This window comes from Mauremys reevesii, linkage group 5 (genome assembly GCF_016161935.1).
Source record: "Mauremys reevesii isolate NIE-2019 linkage group 5, ASM1616193v1, whole genome shotgun sequence".
Taxonomy (NCBI): Eukaryota; Metazoa; Chordata; order Testudines; family Geoemydidae; genus Mauremys; species Mauremys reevesii.
This window is the reverse complement of record NC_052627.1, coordinates 91,872,297-91,891,151: the sequence shown is the minus strand read 5'-3', so window position 1 is coordinate 91,891,151 and position 18,855 is coordinate 91,872,297. Positions and strand designations below refer to the sequence as shown.

The window sequence follows — 18,855 nt, the reverse complement described above, 5'->3', positions numbered from 1 at the left end:
CCCTAGGATTGGGCGGAATGCCGCCCCATAGAATCTGCCGCCCCAAGCACCAGCTTGCTCAGCTGGTTTCTGGAGCCGGCCCTGATGAACTAAGTTAGGGTGTGAATTAAAAACTCAATAGGGACTCTGCAATAATTCTACATGTGCACATACTTATTCCATGTTCAGAGTATCCACAAGGGGTAATACTATGGAATAGCTATGGGAGGAGGGTGATGAGAGAGCAAAGAATGGGAAGGAAAATGGAAGTGAGTGGACAGCAGGAGAGAAATATTTTCCTAACTAATATCTAAATCTTCCTTGCTACAGTGGACACGGAGAACAATTGATCACTGTCCTCTTTATAAAAAGCCCTGAACGTATTTGAAGACTGTTACCAGGTCCTCCCACAATCTTCTCTTCTCAAGACTAAACAAACTCAGTTTTTTCCCCTTTCCTCATAGGTCAGGTTTTCTAAACCTTTGATCATTTTTGCTGCTCTCCTCTGGACTCTCTCCAATTTGTCCACATCTTTCTTAAATTGTGGTGCCAAAAACTGGACACACTAATCCAGTTGAGGCCTCACCAGGGCCAAGTAGAGAAAGAAAATTTCCTCCCATGTCTCAGATAAGACACTCCTGTTAATAAACCCTGGAATATTAGCCTTTTTTGCAAATGCATCACATAGTTGGCTCTTATTCAATCAGTGTTCTGCTAAAAGAACATAAGAATGGCCGTACCGGGTCAGACCAAAGGTCCATCTAGCCCAGTATCTGTCTACCGACAGTGGCCAATGCCAGGTGCCCCAGAGGGAGTGAACCTAACAGGCAATGATCAAGTGATCTCTCTCCTGCCATCCATCTCCATCCTCTGACGAACAGAGGCTAGGGACACCATTCTTACCCATCCTAGCTAATAGCCATTTATGGACTTAGCCACCATGAATTTATCCAGTCCTCTTTTAAACATTGTTATAGTCCTAGCCTTCACAACCTCCTCAGGTAAGAAATTCCACAAGTTGACTGTGCGCTGCGTGAAGAAGAACTTCCTTTTATTTGTTTTAAACCTGCTGCCTATTAATTTCATTGGGTGACCCCTAGTTCTTGTATTATGGGAATAAGTAAATAACTTTTCCTTATCCACTTTCTCAACATCACTCATGATTTTATATACCTCTATCATATCCCCCCTTAGTCTTCTCTTTTCCAAGCTGAAGAGTCCTAGCCTCTTTAATCTTTCCTCGTATGGGACCCTCTCCAAACCCCTAATCATTTTAGTTGCCCTTTTCTGAACCTTTTCTAGTGCTAGCTTTTTTGAGGTGAGGAGACCACATCTGTACACAGTATTCGAGGTGTGGGCGTACCATGGATTTATATAAGGGCAATAATATATTCTCAGTCTTATTTTCTATCCCCTTTTTAATGATTCCTAACATCCTGTTTGCTTTTTTGACCGCCTCTGCACACTGCGTGGACATCTTCAGAGAACTATCCACGATGACTCCAAGATCTTTTTCCTGACTCGTTGTAGCTAAATTAGCCCCCATCATGTTGTATGTATAGTTGGGGTTATTTTTTCCAATGTGCATTACTTTACATTTATCCACATTAAATTTAATTTGCCATTTTGTTACCCAATCACTTAGTTTTGTGAGCTCTTTTTGAAGTTCTTCACAATCTGCTTTGGTCTTAACTATCTTGAGCAGTTTAGTATCATCTGCAAACTTTGCCACCTCACTGTTTACCCCTTTCTCCAGATCATTTAGGAATAAATTGAATAGGATTGGTCCTAGGACTGACCCTTGGGGAACACCACTAGTTACCCCTCTCCATTCTGAGAATTTACCATATAATCCCCAGGCCCTTTTCAGCAGCTTTCTTGAATTCCATTTTCCTTTACATTTCCTTCCCCTGGGACCTTGGCCCCTGCTCCAGCTGTTTTCATCTGCTCAGAATCAGACCCCACTTCCCCAGGGTCTGGGGGAATCACAAAGTTGGCTTGAAGCCGAGTGGAGCTGAGGATCTAGCTTCTGGACTCAAAGGAAACATCTACACGACACACACAAAAAAAAAAAACACCCGCTGCAGCAAGTCTCAGAACCCAGGTCAACTGCCTCAAGCTCACATGATGAGGCTAGAAATAGTCATGTAGACATTCCCGCTAAGACTTTGAAACTGACGTGGGCTCTGAAACTTTCTGCCATTGGCATTTTTGCAGTATAGGCATACTCTTAGGGTCTGATACAACTCAAGCGTCCATTGACTTCAACGGGAGTTGCGGGACAGACTTTTAATTAGCCAGTGTGGATATCAAGATAAGAATCACACAAACCACCTAGATCTCATTTAGGACACTACGATAGCTAAAAAGCAATCCATGGACAAGGTTTGGCAGTAGCTAGGTGGGGTGCCTGTGCAAAAAGACATTATAATCAGCTCCTTGAAAACCAAACGCATGACTGAAATAACAGGATCTGACAAATCTCACGTGATAAGAGTCCTAAACAACTTACTGATTTCATAGAAAATGAAGGTTCAGTGCTATGAGATCTGCACATAAAGGAACACTGATTGTCGGACAGATTGTGCCACCCTTGCTTATTCTGAGTAGTACCTTACTCTACTGATTTAAATGGGACTGTTCCCTGGGGAGTAATGTGCTACTCAGCATGAGCAAGGGGATCAGAATTCTTTGCTAAATTAAAATAAATAAATGAAGATATAAAAGGGTTACAGAATCCCAAAGAAGTCCTTCCCAACAGGCTCAAACCAAAACTTTAACTGCTTAATTAATAAATTCAGGAGAGGGGGCAAAAAGAGACTATTAAAAAACAGTCTGCAAGAAGAAAGATCTAATTATTGATGGACACAACCTACTGATTTTTGCTGTCACAGTCCAATCACTCAGCAATGGAAGGAAGATTTAAAAAAATTATAAATGGCAATAGCAAAGCCTCAAAATTACATTTGAATTCCATGTTTAGTGTAGAGGAGAACTTTCTTATTGCTGAACGCTATTTTTTTAATCTTTCTAACTGATTTTAAAATTACTGCTTGCAGCCAGACCATCACCACCACTACATTGGATCCTGACTCTGGATGATGATACACGTTTTCTTTCCTTCTTTGAAATCCTAATTAAATATGAATCCCAGATCTGCATACAGAGAGTGGTAGGCCTGCCTCTTACATGGATATGGATATAGTTGCCTCTGTGGTTACCCCTGGGAGTCTTCAGAGGGCACCCTGGTGGCTTGGGACACTGTGCAGGGGGTGACAGTAGAAAGGAGTGAGCAGGCTGGGATCTAGGTTGAGGATAAGGTGCATTGTCACCCTCATTAGTCTTGCAGAGATTTCCATGGAAAAGTAATAGTCTCAGACTCTGAGAGTGCTGTTGCCAGCCACAGCCAGGGGAGGCCCAGATAATGTGGCTCCAGTGAAGACAAGAGAGTGAAGGGAAGGTTAAAACACATACAGTAGAAAGGCATCAAGCCTCCATGTAGATTATCCCAGTCTTCTCTGGTGCCCTGGGATCTGTAGATTTTGTGGACTGGACACACAGCCTGGGCAACAGGGAGGTGGAGTGAAAGTGACACAATAGAATGATTTGGGAGGAAACCCCACGAGGAGAACCTTCTAGCTTAGCTCCCTCCCATGAGGAGGATGCAGTCTGGCCCACTCTTCTCAGATGGATAAATATAAGCTACATGTGTTGTTAAATATTCTACTTTTGTCTTCACTCTATTTCACCAAGATTAGGACCTCTATCTGGAAGGTATAATTTGTTAATCAAAATGGACAGTATGGAAAGATCCTAAGAGAACCAAGTCCTGGTCCCATTTATGACAATGGGAAAAAGCCCTCAATAGGACCAGGATTTATCCCTTACAATGTTCTCTTACATGACCCTATAAATACATTGTCAACTATTTGTCATGCATTGGACTCATAAACATGTGTATATAGTCCTAAAAACAGTATAACAAACAACAGATAAATAAATAAAATACCATGAGTGCCTCTTCTGTGCACTGTTCTCGCTTCACCGGCATGGCTGGAAATTCAAGGAGGGATTTCACTGTCTTCCTTTTGGCCTTTTCCATTTGAACGTTAGTAAAATAGTTGACAGCAGCAAACTCAATAAGAGCAGAGAACACAAAGGCAAAGCAGACAGCTATGAACCAGTCCATGGCAGTAGCATAGGATACTTTTGGCAATGAATGCCTTGCACTGATGCTCAATGTTGTCATTGTCAAAACTGTCGTTATTCCTTCAAAGCAAAGAAACAAAGCAAAATTAATTGCTCTATCCATGTAGATCAGAATGCAAATAAAAAAAAAGAAAAATCAAAACCATCTAGTAGTTTCCATCTGGGATTGCAAAACCTAATAACATCAAAAAATGCAATTAAATTGCAGATCTCAAGATAATCATCATTTAACTGAATATGCCACTTAAATGATCTTGCCAATGAATAATGAGGAGAAAGGAATATTCAATTTTTTTAAAATAGCACTAGTGATCCTTATAGTTTAAAAGCAAAATAGGCAACAACAATTTGTGAGAAAACACTGCTGTACTGAGCTTGACCTTGCAGTCCAGGGATAACGTAACTCTAATGCCATTAGAGGATCTCAATTCAGGTCCCAAGTTGAGACTAATACTCCCATGCTAGTAAAATGTGTGAAGAACAAGATCTCTCAATCCCTCATGAAAAGAGAGTCCTGTGTCTTGCTCTCAAGGTCTGTGGGTGAACGGAAACAGTGATTGGACCTGATCTTCCAGTTTTTATTCTGGCAAAACTCCACTTGAAGCCAATAGGAGACTTGCCTGAGTAAAGACTGCAAAATGAGGTCCTTTATGGGCTGAGGTGTTTTGATTTGTTTGCAGCTGTTATCATCCACATTGATGAGTTTCCTCAACATGGAACTTCTAAGAGGAAATTAGGGGCAAAATAGGTGGACCGTAAAGGTAAACATAAAAATATGATTGTGCTTCATTATGCAGAAAAGGAATTTATCTGACAGGACGAGGAAGACAATTACCTCATATGGAGATTTATGCATTTTATACTTAATACAAGGGCTTGCCACTCATGAATAATGCATTAAACCCTGGCTTCTGACAACATACTACCAATCACCACAATGAATTCTATATATATATATATATATATATATATATATATATATATATGCAGTTTATACTGTATAAATACCAAAAAAGTGTTACTGCTCCTTAGAGGGAATGCATAGCCACGTGAAAAGCCCCATGTGTGAATTGTGTAGGTAATTTGAAACTCACAGCAATAAAACTTTTGTGCTTCCACTTATCAGCATTTTTTCTACATATATTTTTATACAGGAATCGTATGTTATATAATTTCACGCTGTGGGTTAGTATTCGGTAGATATTTCCTTTTAGAAGCATTATATTGTAATATACAGTACTGTACTCAGGCTAAAGAAGAAAAATATTAAATTATCTTCAGCATCTCCATCAAACATGTGTTTTTCCCCTATTCTACTGATAATCCAAGTAGAAATAGCACCATTAAGATTAAAAGAAAACAATTTATTTTGGTGCTCAAAAAAATTGGAGCATTGTCGGGCTGGCAACTTTGTTATTTAACAAGGCACCCACAACCTTATCTTTCTGCTAGAAGTATGGAGATGAAACTCAGATATTTTCATCTGAAAGAGAACACTTTTAATTAAAATCTGCATGCATGAAGGTCTCAGCTGAACTCAAAAACTGCATTTCAGGTATTACAATGAAGTAAACACATATAGTATAAAACTAAGTTGTAAACTTGCTTTCTTATGTTATGTAAAGTACTGCAAGCACTGTTCATGCCTCAAAAAAATTCCCCTTCTTCCAACACAAGATATACTTATTGTACTATGAATATGCTGCTTAAGTTTTAACAGGATAATCCAAAAGAAAACTCCGTGATTACTCTTTACTCTACTTATGAAAACAAAAATCTGTACCAAATTTGGCTTAGTGTGTGGTTCATACATTAAGAATTTCTCACCGTGTAAAATGAATGATTCTATTTGAAGATAAAGTTTTTAATGGATATTGAAATTCCTGAGCTCATGTTGGTTGGCCCCATTTCTTTTGAAAAGTAAATATGTGACACTAGCAGTATGGGAATCTAATACATAAATGCTTCATCCAGATAAAACTATATAGGGTCTTTGGAGAACACAAGGAGGCCACCAATGCAGGTTGTATAACAGGTTGAATAAGGAACCTAGAAAGGTTGCCCTGTTGCATGAGAGTAAAAAGAAAAATAGCAGGTTCATGGAAAGGGAGGGAAGTTAACTCAAAGTCAAACCCAACAAGATAAATACAGTTCATTGTGAGCTTGCAGGAGTCTTCCTCATAAAGGTGATGGTGGACATACTGATGTGGGTGATGGGATTGTCTCAGGCTATCTTGAGCAGTTTAGTAAAGTAATTTAGCTAATAAAGAAATTCCTATGGAAAATGTTGTTTCTAAAGAAGATGACTCTGTTTTCCAAGACCCAGTAGTTTAGCTGATATGTCTTTACTGATGGCATTATTAATGTGTTGGTTAGCAGCAGAAGGTGCTGATCTTTCTTAAACATGCATTGGTCAGAGTCCTCCTCAAGAAGACACCACTTAATGCTGGAGTGATTTGTCAATTATTTCCCAGAATCATACCTCTCCTATTTGGGGGGGGGGGGATTGAAAAGCTAGTAGCTATTAAATTACCCGAGGACGTCAGTGGCACAATGGGTAAGCTCTGAACTAAGCAGCCAATCTACAATTGGGAGAGCTTAGTGATGCTGAGAAGGGAGAAAACATAATAAAATAAATAAAATAAAATAAAATGGTGTTGATGGGGCAGAAGTTCTTCCCCAGAATGTTTTCAAAGTATCAGATGCAATTTTCTGTATTTTATAAGCTTTTAAGATATTTCAAAAATATCCCAGCCCCTAACTGCTCCTTATGTTTATGTGTGTCATAGGCTAACTTTCCAGACTGCAAATTATGTTCTATTAAAATGCTAACAGACATGACCCCTAAACACACCTGTGCATTTCCAAGCAGATGCACATATAAGCATTTTTTTAAAAAAGAATCATCATATTAAGCAAAAATGTAACCCCCCTAAAACGATGCAGATTATTTCTCCCCCTTTCCTAAGGGACACTGATCTCCCATATCCACCACGCAGCAGATCTCCAAAACTCTACTTCGTCTATAGAATCCCATACCCAATATGTAAAAATCAGATCTTTTGTACATAGTTTATTGTAAGATTTTGGCACCAAACTTATACAATAACAACACAAATCTGACTTAATACTGTGCATGTTTCTGTTACTTATCAGTATTACAATAGGTTTGGCTACTATAGGATGTGAGCCATACAAGGCAGCATAATTTCCGTGGGCGGGCTTGCAGAACTCAACTCTATAGATCTATAGAACTGGCCCCTAAAAACTGTGAGCTTTGTCCCCCCCACCCCCCATGGTAACTAGCATTAATGCAAGCTCAGAACTCACTGAGGCCAATTATCTAATTCTTTTTTTTTAACCCAGTTATACTTTTGCCCTTCACAATATTCCCTGGCAACAGGTTCCACAGGTTCACTGTGTATTTGTAAGAAGTACTTCCTTATGTTTGTTTTAAACCTCTGCCTGTTAATTTCACTGGGTGACCTCTGGTTCTTGTATTATGTATAGGGGTAAACAACACTTCTGTATTAACTTTCTCCACAACATTCATGATTTTATAGACCTCTATCATATCTTCCTTCCTTAATCATCTCTTTTCCAAGATGCACAATCCCAGTCTTTTTTAATCTCTCTTCATATGGAAGCTGTTCCATAACCCTAATCAATTTGTTTCCCTTCTCTGTACTTGTTCCAATTCTAAGATATCTTTTTTTGAGATGAGGTGACCAGAACTGCATACAATATTCTAGCTGTGGGCATATCATGGATTTATATAGTGGCATTATATTTTCTGTCTATGCCTTGCCGAATGGTTCCTAACATTCTGTTAGCTTTTTGGACTGGCTGCCATCATTTGTTCCTTTATTTGCAGCTAAAATGGAGAGTGTATACTTAGAGAATTTTTAGACTGCTGTGCTAAAACAAATAGGCGCTGCTTTATTTTAAGTGATAAAACGTAGCCTTTGACTGTAAAACTTGTGAATCTAAATCCTTCCAACATCATCCATGAGATGCTGCTTAGGCCATGAACTTAGGCTCCACCATCCCTGTCTATCCTGGGCTGCTCTTTTCACGTCCTCTATGTTTTAAATCTACACATTTTCCCTCTCAGAGTAATGGTTGACAGAGGGATTCTTTCAATCGACTCCTGTCAGATGTTCCTCCAGCTGCCCAATTGCACACCTACCATGGCAGATGTTTTGGATTATTCTTAACACATGTCCTAGATATTTTCATCTTCTTTTCTGGATAACTTTGGAAATAAGGAGTTGCAGAACTCTGAGGAATCTCAGCATTTGTTTAAAATTAATTCAGTTTCATACTTAGTATTTTCCCGAAGCATTTGGACATCTGTCTATATCTCTGGTGGATTTCTAGCTTTCAAATCATAATATTTCAGTTGATGATTCATAGTTTGGTCTTTAAGTTGTAGATTTTCAATGGCTAAATCTTGTTTAAGATTGTTACTGCAGCTGTGTTATCTAGCCAATTCATGACATTATTTTTAGTTGGGGGGCCCACATGGAAAATGCTGCCTGTATTTGAAATTCATAGCAACCACACACACACACACACACACACACACACACACACACACACACACACACACACACACACACACACACACACACACACACAGAGTTTAATGCATTTTAATGTGGGGATTAACCCTCACATGTGATTTTTAGGGCGGGGGAGATGTGGTATATGCAGTGGTGACTGAGAATTATGGATTTTTTTTATGAAGTTGTGTCAAATTGCCTTCACAAATTTCTTGAAACAGTCAAAGTAATGACTCTCTCTTAACATGTGTATAATTACATACTAATTTTATCCTATATTGATTTCATTATGGTAAAATTTATTTAAATATGTTCTCTGCTTGTTTTGTTTATATGTGTAATTTATGATTTGCTTATACCACGTAATTTCTAAAAAAAATTAGCTTATTTCAACATCATGTTTTACAATTATAAAACATAGGCAAAGGGTGTTTTAATTTGAGCTTGATATGGTAGTCTATCAGACCCCTTCTATTCCAGAAGGCAGCTTTTGCACAGTGGCAGCTCAGGCTCAAACAAAAAAACAGCACCGTAAAGACAATCACCTGAAGCTCCTGCAATGTTCCAAGACATACTGGAGTGCAATCCTCATGGGTAATGACCTAATCTTGTGGGGGAAGTAAACAGTAATTGATATACTGATGTTGAGACTTTCCAACAAGCCACCAGCTTTGATCTACAATGGATAATTCTAAGATGCTTCCCAACCAAACTATTTGAGGCAAATTTGAAAAGGTGAATGCTCAGCAAATACCAGGGTGGACAGCTTTTAATGTGATGATTTCTTCTGCCACACCAACCGTCACATCTATTGGCTACTGCCCAATGCTGCCAGCACCACCTACTGAACTGAGTACAGTTTTTACTGTAATGAAGAATGTCAGCAAGATGTCCAGGACTCTTGGCCAATATTACAGTGTCCCAATATTTGATGGGGCTATATATTGTAAGGCCAAAGAGAGAGCCAGTGGAGGAGCCCAAAGGAATTTCAGAAAACAATCTTAAGAAGGGTAGATTCCACATAGCAGACATTTCTTACTGTAATTGGAAAGAAGTATGAAGACAGTGGCCTTGAAGACAATCTCACAGAATCGCAGGTGTATGGTAGCAAGACAGCAAGCAACATACTTAACGGCAAATCATACCACCATGGAGTAAGGGCCCACAACCTTGTAGTGGAGGCTTTGTCCAGCCTGCAGTGGATAACATTTTGTAAGTGGGTACAAGACAATGAGAGCGACTGTGATGTAGACGTCACCAACAGCAAGCTCCAAGAATGTCAAAATGTGGCAGCAACACTTTCCCGGCTCAGTGATGCCTTCAAGAATGCACAGGATGTATTGCACAAAGTCTGCAATTTTGGAACATCAAAGTTCATGAGCAGTCCGTGCATGGAAATCATGCTGTGGCTCAGTCTAGCAATAAATTCAGCAAAGTATGGACAGACATGGCACTCAAACAAAGAGTAAACTGTGAGAGTAAAGTAGATGTGAGTATATGGGGTTTCATTTTGAAACCAGGAGCCTTGGCTAGATGGTTCATCGCTGCTCATAAGCACTCAGCTATCACAGCTTCCATGAAAGTAATGTGTGATAAGGCAGACTCATATGTTTCAGAAGGAAAACACAAGGAGGACATGCAACATGATGAAGGAGATGTAGATAAGGTTGTTCACATCATCACCAGCTCCATGACAAAGCTATTTGATTTGAATGCTGACTTAACAGACTCACCAACATTGCAACTGCATTGCTGCATTGCGCAGAGGTTGCCACCCAGCTTGTTACTAAGAATGATACAGGAATCAAAGCAATGAAACAGTTTGTAGAAGATAGATTAAATTCAAATATCACTGGATTCTTTGAATCACTGCACAAGCTCAACAATCAAGACATTTGCATCACTAAGAAAAAGATCAAATCTGAAGTTAGTAGTGATTGCAGACAGGGAGTTGTTAGCCATCCTGTAGTAGCTGCACAAACAACAGAGATTAATCTGAAGGAAGTTTTCACACATGTGTTTGCCACAGTTCCATATGCTCTAGCACATTCTGATGGTACCCTGAACAAAAACGGCAAAGAATGAGTAATTGCGTGAATTAGAAAAAGAAACAGAGTCAATGTATCCAACATGCCCTCAGCTTGGAAAATATAGCTGTTATACAAATGGTCACACAAGGAGGTGCAACTAGCTTTGCAGAACTTGCTGAATTGAACTTCAGAATAGTACACCAGCCTCTACAGAGTTTTGAGAGCCGCAAAAGAGTATATGTTGATCAAAGACAATATGATGTCAAAGATTCAAGTAAAGCTTTTGAGTGCACAAAAGCAATCCTCACAAAGGAATGAAGTCAAAATCCATGATTCCAAAACACCCATCCTAAAGCAGTGGAGCAGTTCATTGGAAATCCCAAGATTATTTTTGTCAGACTCATGGTGTGATATGGCAGAAATTTTACTCATCCCAGCTCAGAAAATGGTTATTGCAGGTAGATTCCAGGATGGCCTCGTTGCTTGCATGGTCACTTCAGATGGAGCTGTGGATCAAAAGTATCTGTTCTCATTGCATGAAAAAACAGATACTCAGCCTCAACCTCAACCTCATGTTGCACGTTTCACAAGAATACCCTTATGTAGTGGTGTGATCTCCAGACACTGACGTTGCAGTTCTCTGTGTACATTTTATTCAAAAGTAAATAGCTCAAGACCTTCGGTTCATACTGGTATGAAAGATAAATCCAGGTTTATACCAACCCACACAATAGCAGCTCAATTTGGCCAACAACTATGCAGAATGTTGCCAGCAGTACATATGCTGACTGGGTGTAATTCAACCAGCAGTCTGGCAGAAGTTGGCAGACTAAAACCATGGAAGCTTGTCAGGAAAATAAAAAATTAGAAGCCTTACTAATTTTGGCATTATAGTGTATATACTTCCTGCACAACTGAAATCAGTAGAACTTCTAGTAATCCTTCTCTATGACCCAACAGCTAACTCAGTGGATGTAAATAGTGTACGATATAAGCTTTTCTGTTGCAATCAGGCCTGGAACAAGGCCTTCCCCAAATTTATAGTAGTCTTCTGCAACATACCAAGCATGCAAATTACCAGACCCTTATCTAGAACCATGACATGGAAGCTCAGCCTGACATCACTTCCCCAATTGGAAATTACTGGCAACATGACAAGGGAGGACACATTTAACCAACACTAATGACACAGACACCGAAGCACTCCTGGAATTCATTATATGGGATGTAAAAAACTACAGTTGCTCAAGACAGAGCATGGAGTGCACACAGGCTTACTTATGGTGAGAAAATTGCCAGTGTGGATCCAGATAGAAAGCTGGCTAGATCATCAGGCTCAACAGGTAGTGATCAATGGCTCCATGTCTAGTTGGCAGCTGGTATCAAGTGGAGTGCCCAAGGGTCGGTCCTGGGGCCAGTTTTGTTCAGTATCTTCATTAATGATCTGGAGGATGGTGTGGACTGCACCCTGAGCAAGTTTGCAGATTACATTAAACTGGGAGGAGTGGTAGATTGCTGGAGGGTAGGGGTTGGATAGAGGGACCTAGACAAATTAGAGGATTGGGCCAAAAGAAATTTGATGAGGTTCAACAAGGACAGGTGCAGAGTCCTACAGTTAGGATGGAAGAATCCCATGCACTGCTACAAACTAGGGACCAAATGTCTAGGCAGCAGTTTTGCAGAAAAGGACCTAGGGGCTACAGTGAATGAGAAGCTGAATATGAGTCGACAGCGTGCCCTGGTTGCCAAGAAAACTAACAGCATTTTGGGCTGTATAAGTAGGGGCATTGCCAGCTGATCGAGGGACGTGATCATTCCCCTCTATTTGACATTGGTGAGGCCTCATCTGGAGTACTGTGTACAGTTTTGGGCCCCACACTACAAGAAAGATGTGGAAAAATTGGAAAGAGTCCAGTGGAGGGCAACAAAAATGATTAGGGGGCTGGAGCACATGACTTATGAGGAGAGGCTGAGGTAACTGGGATTGTTTAGTCTGCAGAAGAGAAGAATGAGGGGGGATTTGATTGCTGCTTTCAACTACCTGAAAGGGGGTTCCAAAGAGGATGGATCTAGACTGTTCTCAGTAGCAGCAGATGACAGAACAAGGAGTAATGGTCTCAAATTGCAGTGGGGGAGGTTTAGGTTGGATATTATGAAAAACTTTTTCACTAGGAGGGTGGTGAAGCACTGGAATGGGTTACCTAGGGAGGTGGTAGAATCTCCTTCCTTGGAGGTTTTTAAGGTCAGGCTTGACAAAGCCCTGGCTGGGATGATTTAGTTAGGGATTGGTCCTGCTTTGAGCAGGGGGTTGGAGTAGATGACCTCCTGAGGTCCCTTCCAACCCTGATACTCTATGATTCAGATGAGTCTGAGACTATAGATGGCTCAGATAGACATGTTGCATATGGCAAATATATTGACAAAGGATAGACACACATATATAATGTCATATTGCCCATCACTGAGAGGGTGTCCATTGGCTATTAGTGTTTTATTAACACCATGGTGTTCAATAGTATACCTGGCTTCTATTATAATGAATGTTTAAAACGTTTGTGTCAATAAATAACTTATGTATTTATCAATACAAAACATGAGGCCAACATTCTTTAAATAATGAGCCTCAATAACGTGTCAAAGAAACCTTTCATATGACTAAGATTTGTTTCTGTCTTATAAAATAAATTGTTGAAATCCCATTTTATTGGCAATTTTTCTTTCAGACTTCAGAGGGGTAGCCGTGTTAGTCTGGTTCTGTAGAAGCAGCAAAGAATCCTGATACCTTGCATCCGAAGAAGTGGGTATTCACCCACGAAAGCTCATGCTGCAAAACGTCTGTTAGTCTATAAGGTGCCACAGGATTCTTTCAGATTTGTCTTGACAACTTAAGTACATTTTTGTGGCCTTTTCACTTGTGCAAAATGTTGTTTAGACATGGGTACAAAAATCTTGCATTAGCATACTTGGCTATCACTTTACAATACCATATCCACCCTAGATAAGTACCTAAGCGACACTTCTATCAAAATAACATAGTTGTTGGTTTCTGTATTGGGGGAAGGGATGCTACATCACCAGCGATGTCCAGCCAGGCCCCCAGACTATTCCATCTGGACATCCCCATTGCCTTGCATGTTACTGCCAATGTATGTGAATTGACCCACCTCTTGTATACCTTCCCTGTCTAATTTAAAGTTCTCATTAGATTTAGTGGGGGGGGGGGTTCATTACTGGTTATTATCCAGGTCTTTTTTTGATGCTGGACAGTCTTTCAGTCTTTGCTTGCATGTTGGTTGAGCTGTCACTTAGAAGTATTAACTTGTAGTATTATTATTCTTTTAAATCTATATATAATACAAATTTTGGCTGAATGCTCTCCAGCTGATTAATCTCACTTCAAAATACAATACGTTATAGAGTCACTTTACAAGATTGCTTTAACCATGCTTGTTTTTTCCATTCCTTTGTTAGGAACCAGCTTGGTTTCATACATTTTGTCTTCCACACATTTGTTGGTTTCGTTTTCAGTGTTCATTGTAGCATCTCTTTTCAAATTGTATTTTAATGTGTGTCACTTTAATATTTTCTGATCGTTTGCCTAGTTGCTCTTTCGGTTCATTTTCATGGAGGCAGCAGGAGAAAAGAGACAGTTTCACTGCAAGTACATGACCTAAACCTAAATTCCTTACTCAGACAAAACTCCACTGATGTTAGGGAGACTTGTGCCCGAGATATGTGCACACACATACGCAATTCCAGAAAAATTAGTTCAATGACACTTCAGTTGGAGTTATTCTAAGAAGAGCCAGGAACATACACCTGAGGGTAAAACTGTCCCTTCTGCAGGCTGAGGGCCTGATTTGGATATGGGGGTTTTCCCATTTGGTTCAATGGTAAAGGGATTGGTCCCAATAAATTTAACCCTGCTACAATCAACCATATTCCCCTCCAAGTTAAATATTCCAAGTTTCCCTCCACAGTCCAGTGATCCAAGTTACATATTCCTAATATTTATAATTAGGCAGATAGTAAATGAAGGCCAATCTGCCTTTAAACTTAATTTATTTTCTCATGTTAGCAGCACTGCTTTAGAGAAAGTATGCATATTCTGTCCCATAATGAGGATTATTCTAGTAAAAATGATTTAGAGGAGGAAGCATAATTAAATGGGAAAAAAGAAGAAGAAAGAGATTATAATTACCAAATACGGTTCTAGCTGGAACAGATTCCTTATTTATCCAAAATGACACTTGCGAGAGGATCACAGTCATAATGCATGGGATATATGTCTGAATCATAAAATAACCCATTTTCCGTCTGAGGTGGAAGTAAACTGTCATAACAACATATTCACCTATAAAATAAAGCAAAAGGCAAATATGCTTCTGACCCTGTATGCAATTTTGCACAATAACCATGTTTCTGACAGCCAACCAGAATTAGATATGAAAATATTATCTTCAGAGTTTAGCAACACAAGCACTGAAAGATGTGTTGCTTAGGAAACAAGAAGGAAAGGAAGTATGATATCAAACAAAATGAAAAGTAATATGACCTTACAATGCCATTCTGGAGACATAATATAAAAGACTATAAATTAATAGGTAATGTTGGATTGCCTTTTATGGTTTAAGTGCTATTTAAGAGTTCTTTTGCCATCTCAAGAAGAAAACACTCTCAAGGCATACAAGGCATCTATTTACCATCTATCCAGCTGTGGCATCTGCAATATCCATTTCACTGTACATAGACACCATACTATAATATCTAGGTACTACCTTATGGTACATATTAGTTTATATAGAAACTTGTAATCATTTCAGAAGGTGTTTCCATTCTAGTACTGCTGTCATAATTAAACAGTGAATGAATAAATAAATACTCTGTACTTACATAATGCCTTTAAAATTCTTTACTGGTATCAGTTAATTTAGTCTGACAACCACTACATGAGGTGGCCATCATTATTAAAAGTGTGAGAAATATTCAGAATGAAATGCAAACGGTGGGTCTTATCCTGCCATTGAAGTCAATGGGAATCTTCCCATTTGGATCAGACCCACTCTCAGCTAACATGGTATACTTCAGAACTATGGGGATTTGGAAAACAAAATGACTGGAGAGAAAGAGATTTACAATAATGTTTAAAAACCAGTCTCAGAAAGTCATGTAAATAGCAGTACAGCAGGAATTATTTTAACTTTAGCTTTAGAATGACACTGTTGTTTGTACTTTTATCACTATGACAGAGGTGTATAAAACAATGAATGGGAAAGGAAGGGTAAACTGAGCCTTCAAACATTCACAGTTATATTTGATAGGATAATTGTATATATAAATAGATAGATATAGATTATAAACTCTCATCCTCTAGGGCATAAACCAACCACTGACTGACAGGAGTTAGGAAAAATATTCTATCATGGGCGGGTTAGTCTAAGTTGTCCATTCTGGGATTTCATGTACCTATTTCTGAAGCATCTGGTACTGACCACTGTCAAAAACAGGATGCTGAACCAGATGGACCTGATTTGATCCAGTATGGCAATGCCAGTGTTTCTAGGCTTCCAACCCCCAGTTTGATAGAAATTATTTTGGGGAAGTTCTATGGCCTGCATTATACAGGAGGTCAGACTAGATGATCACAATGGACCCTTCTGGCGTTGGAATCTATGAATCTACGATAGGGAATGGAGACCACAAACGAGACCAGGCCAGGCCAAGAAGAGCAGGGACAGTCCAGTTTGGAGCAGGCCTCCTCAGGGGGCATGAACTCTTACTTATTTGAAATCAATTAGGTTATTTCAGTGAGTCATGACTACTCACAAGAGAAAAAAGTTTGCAAGATTAGGTCCCAAGACTGTCCTAGATCCTGCAGAGGAGATCAGCGAAGGCTCCTGTGCCACTTTCTTCCCAAAATAGGACTATGCACAATCTTCTCATTCCATTCAATGGAAATTCCCCTCCAAAAAAACCCAAGGATTTCCATTGTAGTGGTAGAGTGGCTCCACCAGTCACCACCCATATAGACACACACACACACACAAACACGGAGTCATGAAAATTCAGAGTCTTCTGCTAGAAACTACAGTGTTAATTAATGATATCACAGCTGGCCCCGTCAAAAAGCCTAAATTTGAATACAGAATTTAATTACAGGGAAAGTAACACAAACAATCTAGTACCGAATAAATGGCTTTGAAATCCAGTCTTCACCACAGGTGAAATCCTGGCCCCTTGAAGTCATTGGCAAAAATCCCATTGACTTCTACAGGGACAGAATTTTACTCCATGCATCTCTGAGCTAGTGTTCTGAAGACAAACTAATATAACAAGCTTAGACTGCAAGAGGTCTCCAGAAACTGGTGTTTTGTGGTTTTGTTTGTTTGTTTGTTTTGGGGGGAGTGGGGGCGAGTGGCAGGGAAGTGATCTGGTTTGTCTTCTTATCTTATGGATAATCAACAACATCTCATGCTAATAATATCCAGAGATATTAAGAAAATAGTTTTATCTTGAAATAAAAAATAGAGAAATCTGTCAAATACATTTCCTCAATCTGTTGTTTAATTTTGTCTTATCCTGCCACAGGATTTCATTTTACAGTACCAAACATCAAGGATTTAGTAATGTAATTTTGTAACAAACCAACAATACATAATATTTTAAAAATAAATTTAATAAAACAGCTAACCAGTGAGATTTCACTTACGGGGGCTACCTTGTTATTGTCACTTGCCTTAGTAGAAATGTTAGTAGCACAAATAGCAGCATAGGCTCAGTTGTGATTACCACTAAGCTAATCTGAACAGAGTTCTAATTTATTACTTTAACAACATATTCTGCATGTTATATTTCTATTCTGAATTTTTGCATTGCCAAACAAAAGCAAGTATTTCCCCATATAATACACACAGAGCACCGAGAAAGTACTTTTATAGCTGGACTTCAAAGCCTCTAACCAGGGCCGGCTCTACAGTTTTTGCCACCCCAAGCAGCGAGCGGAATTGCCAGCGCGGACAGCGGGGGCAGTCCATGCGCCCTTAGGGCGGCAGGCACGTTTCCGCAGCGGCGGCAATTTGGCTGCAGCTTCTATGTTTAGCTGAAGCCTTCGCGGACAGCTAAACAGCTAATTCAGAAGCTGCCACTGAATTGCTGCCACCGTGGAAAGGCGCCTGCCGCCCTAAGGGTGCATGGACTGCCCCCGCCACCCGCAGCGGCAATTCCGCGCGCTGCTTGGGGGAAGAACAACAGGGACTGCCGCCCCTTGCAGATTGCCGCCCCAAGCACCAGCTTGGAATGCTGGTGCCTGGAACCGGCCCTGCCTCTAACAGCCTTAGTTACATGGCTCCTGACTCTACAAATTACATTTTAGGCAATCATTACATGCATTCATCTAGCCTTTCTGACTAGTGACTTCATACTTGCTTTCTGAAGGGACTTTGAACTCCACTGTAGTGAATCTGCAAGTGGTAATATGAAGAACAAAAACCTGAGCTCTGATTTAAGTGTGTATATGCATATACATAATATGCCAGTAAAAGCTATGGCATACCTTATAGAAAAGGCTAGAACAAAATTACATTGTTAATTCTGCATCTCAAATTCATTCACATTGACGAGATTCTTACCTGTAATAGATTTAACAGTTTCAGTGGACACAGTATGCCCAAGCAGGTCATACTGAACTAAACTGGAAGACTCTTCAGGAACTTCCACGGATTGCTCAGGTCCTTTTGTCCAGGTGTAAATCATTTCACTCTTTGGATATGCATCTAAAACAATATAGTGTTAGCATGAATAAATAGAAAATGTCTTATCACTCCATATTAAGGTCCTGATACAAAGCCCATTGAAAATCAATGTAATACATATGGAACCACCATGAACTTGTGTGGGCTGTGTAGACATAACTAAAGGGATGCAAACTTAGACCCACCCCATGCCAGTTGGGTCCTAGGACCCAGCTCCTGAGTACTTGCTCTACTGCTCTAACTTCCACAGGAACTGTGTGGCTCAGGGAACAGGGAGCTGCAAACAGCTCTCTGCAGGCACACTGTCCACATCTGACTGCA

The 18,855-nt window shown here is 39.8% G+C and overlaps 1 protein-coding gene across 6 annotated transcripts in view; it reads right to left on the bottom strand.

The window, feature by feature from the left end:
* Positions 1-18,855, bottom strand: part of GABRA4 (gamma-aminobutyric acid type A receptor subunit alpha4) — an 82,497-nt gene that overhangs the window by 25,672 nt on the left and 37,970 nt on the right. For all 6 annotated transcript variants that reach the window (XM_039542558.1, XM_039542556.1, XM_039542557.1 and 3 more), the window contains 3 exons: positions 18,412-18,555; positions 14,985-15,137; positions 3,989-4,248 (listed from right to left, as the gene is read on the bottom strand). In XM_039542558.1, the coding sequence (XP_039398492.1) occupies positions 3,989-4,248; positions 14,985-15,137; positions 18,412-18,555 (557 nt within the window). The remainder of the gene's footprint in view (positions 1-3,988; positions 4,249-14,984; positions 15,138-18,411; positions 18,556-18,855) is intronic.